Source organism: Enhydra lutris, unplaced genomic scaffold (assembly GCF_002288905.1).
Source record: "Enhydra lutris kenyoni isolate GAN:26980312 unplaced genomic scaffold, ASM228890v2 scaffoldscaffold12, whole genome shotgun sequence".
In the NCBI taxonomy this organism is placed as follows: domain Eukaryota; kingdom Metazoa; phylum Chordata; class Mammalia; order Carnivora; family Mustelidae; genus Enhydra; species Enhydra lutris.
In genome coordinates this window covers 40647579-40652735 of record NW_019154096.1, presented here as the reverse complement: position 1 = coordinate 40652735, position 5157 = coordinate 40647579, and the positions used below count along the sequence as shown (strand labels likewise).

The 5157-nt window shown below is 46.8% G+C and overlaps 1 protein-coding gene across 1 annotated transcript in view; it reads right to left on the bottom strand.

The window, feature by feature from the left end:
- The window catches only part of LOC111144662 (chromosome unknown C10orf53 homolog), a 10501-nt gene extending 6154 nt beyond the window's left edge, over nt 1–4347 (bottom strand). The window contains exon 1 of the mRNA XM_022499056.1: nt 4251–4347. Coding sequence (XP_022354764.1) covers nt 4251–4347 — 97 coding nt within the window. The remainder of the gene's footprint in view (nt 1–4250) is intronic.
- Between the last annotated feature and the right edge of the window lie 810 nt (nt 4348–5157).

The window sequence follows — 5157 nt, the reverse complement described above, 5'->3', positions numbered from 1 at the left end:
TATATATGTGTGTGTGTATATATATATATATATATATATATATATATATATATATATGGGACTGAGCAATAGAAGATCTGGGTTCTACAGTACATGGTTAAGTTTTAAGACACAATCAAGTTGCCCTCTAGTTTCTGTGCCATTTTGCCTTCTTGTTGCAAGTCCATGAGAACACTTTTTTCTATGTCCTTCATCAACCACGAATTCATCTTTTTCTAGAAATGACTCCTACTTTACAGTTTGTTGCTCCTTAGCCATTTTCTTCTTGAAATCCTCACCTCACTGGCCTCCTTTGCTTCTGGGTTCTCTCCTACCTCTGCACCACTCGGAAGGGCCACTGCCAAGGTCCTGCTGCCCGCCAGTTCTGTCTTTCCTTGCTTTCTCCCCAAGTCTCACTTCCTGTGGGTCCAGTGTTCGGTTCCATTCAGGTTTTTTTTTTTTTAAAGATTTTATTTATTTATTTGACAGAGAGAGAGATCACAAGTAGGCAGAGAAGCAGGCAGGGAGTGGGGTGGAACAGGCTCCCTGCTGAGCAGAGAGCCCCATGTGGGGCTCAATCCCAGGACCTTGAGATCGTAACTTGAGCAGAAGGCAGAGGCCTAACCCACTGAGCCACCCAGGTGCCCCTCCATTCAGGATTATTTTACCTCATGTTTATCAACCCTTAACATGTACCTGGCACAGGGGCGCCTGGGTGGCTAAGTCAGTTGAGTGTTTGACTCGTGGTTTCAGCTCAGGTCATGATCTCAGGGGTGTGGGATTGACCTCTGCATTAGGCTCCCTGCTCAGTGGGGAGCCTGTTTCTCCCTCTCCCTCTGCAGCTCCCCCCACCGACCCCGCTTGCGCTCTCTTGCTCTCTCTGTCAAATAAATAAATAAAATCTTTAAAAAAAAATGAGCTCTTGCCATTTGCAATGACATGGCTGGAACTAGAGGGTGTTACGCTAAGCAAAATAAGTCAGTCAGAAAAGACAAACACCGTATGATTTCACTCATACGTGGAATTTAAAAAAACAAAACAGATAAACATAGGGGAAGGAAAGGATAAAATAGGGAAGGATAAAATAAGATAAAAACAGGAAGGCAAACCATTAGACTCTTAACTGTAGGAAACAAACAGGGTTGCTGGAGGGGAGGGGGGTAAAGGGGTGGGGTAACTGGGTGACCGGCATTGAGGAGGGCACGTGATGTGATGAGCACTGGGTGTTATACACAACTGACGAATCACTGACCTCTACGTCTGAAAATAGTAATACACTATATGTTAACTAAACTTAATTTAAATATTTAAAGATTTTATTTATTTATTTATTTATTTATTTATTTATTTATTCGACAGCGAGAGATCACAAGTAGGCAGATAGGCAGACAGAGAGAGAGAGGAGGGCAGGCTCCCCGCCGAGCAGAGAGCCCGATGCGGGGCTCGATCCCAGGACCCTGAGATCATGACCCGAGCTGAAGGCAGAGGCTTACCCACTGAGCCACCCAAGTGCCCCTAATTTATATATTTAAAAGAAAGAAAAAAAAAAGATGCCTGTGAACTTTTGGCCTGAGTAACTGCAAGAAGGGAGCTGTGCGCATTGAAATGCAGAGAATGCAGGAGGGACTGGGGTGGTCTGGGTATGAAGAGGCCAGTTTAGAGACTTTGCACGTATCAGTCTGAGATGACTACTGACCATCCCAATGACAATGAGAGGGCCTGATTGGAGAGAGAAGTTTGGGAGCCACTAGCAGAGAGATGTTATTTACAGTCACAACTACTGGGGCACCTGGTTGGCTCATTTGGCTGAGCCTTTGGGTTGGGTTGTGATCCCAGGTCCTAGGATGGAGCCCCGTGTCAGGCTCCCTGTGTGGCAGAGCCTGCTTCTCCTTCTCCCACTCCTCCTGCTTGTGCGCTCGCTCTCTCTCTCTGTCAAATAAATAAATAAATAAATAAACGAACAAATAAAATCTTAAAAAAAAAAAAATAAAGCCACAACTACTTCTGGCTCAAGTCATCTTTAGTAGTCAAATAGTCTTTTTTGTCTTTCCCCTGAACTTCAGAACTTAATTTCTAATCTCTTAATTTTTCTTAATAATTTGTCTTCTCTCACTTCCTCTCCCTAAATCTCTTCTTTCAGGAATTGGCCTCTTAAGGCACATCCTTAATCTCATCATTCTTAACTCGGGAAATGTTGCTGCTCCTGTGGTCAAGGGTAAAACAGGCCTGCCTCTCTCGTTGCATAACATCCTCTAGCTGGACCCAATGGCTTGCTGCTCCCCAGCATGTCCCAAGCTGCACCCTCCTCCCCGTCCTAGTAATCCCCCTGCTCTGGAGTAATAAGAACTAATGCTTGTTGAGCATTTACTATGTGCAGGAATGGTATTCACGACTGTGTGCATTTTCCCATTGGAATCTCACATTAGTGAGGTAGTGATCTGCTCCCATTTTATCAATAGGTAAACTGAGGCTCAGAAAGGTAAAATAACTTATCTTGACTTTGGCCACACAGCTACTAAATGGTGGAGACAAATTCAAAATGAGATTGGTTGGACTTCAGAGTCCTTGTGCTTAATCTCTGCTCTATCAGCAGTGCCAAGAATGCAAGTAGGAGACAAGTGACCAGAGGTGACCAGTCGAGTCAATGGGATTTGTGTGCCAACTATATGGGAAGCCCCCTCCCCAGCCTCAATACTTGTAAATTGTACATTATAACAAGTGCTTATGTATGCATTCCCCTTTAATATAATTCTTGGTATGTAATTGATCTAGTTGAACTCTATACAGTCATGCTGATTATGGCAGCAGCAAGAAATGTAATTAAAAATGATCTGTAGACAGCAGCAAAATGGCAGAGTAGGCACTCCAAACTCCCATTCCTCCACAGAGAAGTTAACAAACCACCAGAAACTGTGAGAACCCACTTTGTCAGAACTTTGGAAAAGAGTCAAAGTTGGCAAAAGAGTAAAGGCTGAGTCAAGACAAAGGCAACTTGAAAGTGGTAAGAAAGCTTTGTGGCCTCTTAACTTGCCCTTGTCCCCACCTCCTCCCCGGCAGCCCCTGTCCCCCCTGTGGGTCCTGGTTCCTGTGTCTAAAGAGAGCAGAGCACACCTTGTTTGCAAATTCCTGTGTTTGTCTCTGCCGCCTGTCTGGGGTCTACTTCAGGGACAAGAACAAAGCCCTTGTCTCTGTTTCACCTAATGCAGAACTTGGGGTGGAAAAGGCATGGGCAACGCGCGGGCAAATGAAAAATGCGTGGCTGTCGGGGCAAAAGACTGTTGAGACAGACAAGGAACCTCATGAAGCCTGAGAGAGAAAGCTGGCGAGGAGGTTTTGTTGGGACATTATAGAGGATTTTAAAGCACTGAAGTCTCAGTCCTGGACTATTTTCTCATTCCGTATGCTGTCCCCAAGTCCATGACTCAGACCTTAAAGTGACCGTCCTGATCCAAACTACTCTCATCTCTCCCTGGACCACCCCAAAGCCTCTTGACTTGTCTCTGCTTCCATTCTTGGTCCCCTCTGATCCGTTCTCCTCAGGGCAGCCACAGTTTCAACCCCCGCGCGCAACTTTCACACAGATCTGCGCCTGTCTGCCTCTCCAGCCTCATCCCCTCGACAGTTCAACAAACGCATCATTTGTCCATGCTGCCAGCCTCTGCAGCTCCTCCGTCCGGCACACTCTTTCTTCTCCTTACCTGGTTATTTTCTCCTTACTCTTTAAAGCTCAACTCAAGTAAAATTTAGTGAATAAACCTTTCCAGATCCCCTCCTCCCCTCCAATTATGACCAGTGGTGGGTCCGGCTATGCTTACGTTCCTCTGTTGGAGGCCGGGGCTCAACGGTCAACTAGCAGTCAACCATGAGAAGGTCACTTTAAGGACATCTATCTTTGTTCACAAGTGTGACCCCGGTACCAGGAAGAGTGTCCAGCACACACCAGGTGCTCAGGAAAGTTTTGTCACATGATTGAATGCTGAAGGCATAGCCTCTCCACCATTTTCCAGCCTTCTGACCTTGGCCAAGTCAATTAACGTTCCTGATCTTCAGTTTCCCAATGTGTAAAGCAGGTTATGTAATCCCTCCTATCCAAATAACTTGTGTGAACTGCCTGGTCCCCAGTGCGAAGACTTTCCGGAGGTTATGGGGCTTGGTCTGGGTCTGAGGAAGGGAGGAGGAATAGGCAGAGGGCACAGCCTGCACGGGTGTTCAGAGGCCGGGGTGCACCTGGGCACATGCAGTTGGGTGGCCTCTGGCTCTCGGCTGCCCACCTTGTAGGCCCTCTAGGCGGAAGGTGCGGTACTCCACAGATAGGCCGACTGCACTGTACGGCCCATAGCGAATGATGACCACCGCGTCCTTCGGCATGGCAGGCCACAGGCTCCCACTGAGACGCAACACACACTGCTAGGCAACTGCTGGGTGGACTCTTGGGAGCGGGTGTGGCCACGCGGGAGGATGGGCGGGGCCAGCGCGGGTAGGGGCGGGACCTGAGGATCCTTGTCCCCAGGCCTGTGCCGGGTACCTGTGTGGCTGCCGGGCTGGGGACTGTCCCTTTCTGGGTATCTACACCACCACCTCCGGGGTGCAAGAGAGTTGTGGTGTAACTTGCTTTCTCTTACCTGACTGCCAGGTAAACAGGGGACTTCTGCCCCGTGTGGCAAGTGTTAATGATAAATACCGACAGTAGTCAACATTTATAGCCACTTACAGAACGTATGTGTCAGGTGACGTGCTAGGCACGTTCCGAATATTATCTTATTTAATCATTTTACCATCCTTATGAAGTAGGTTGTGTTTTGTACTTTGTATTTACAAAGCTGAGGCTCAGAAGAGGCCAAGTAACCTTCCCAGGCAAGCCAGGGGTGTAGGAGGGACAGGAGACTCTTGTAAGTTGCCTGTCTATAGGTTTCTTTTTATTTATCTTGCCTCGGACTTTTCGAGATTCTTGAAACTGAATTTAAGTCCTTCACCTCTTTTTGGAAAAAATGGGAATCCTTATCTCTTCTCATATTGCTTCTGGTTCCATTTTCTCACTTTTCAGGGACATCAATTAAATATATATACATATATCTATATGTATATATATTTAAAGATTTTATTTATTTATTTGACAGATCATAAGGGAAGCAGGCCTCCGGCTGAGCAGAGCCCGATGTGGCGCTGAATCCCATGACC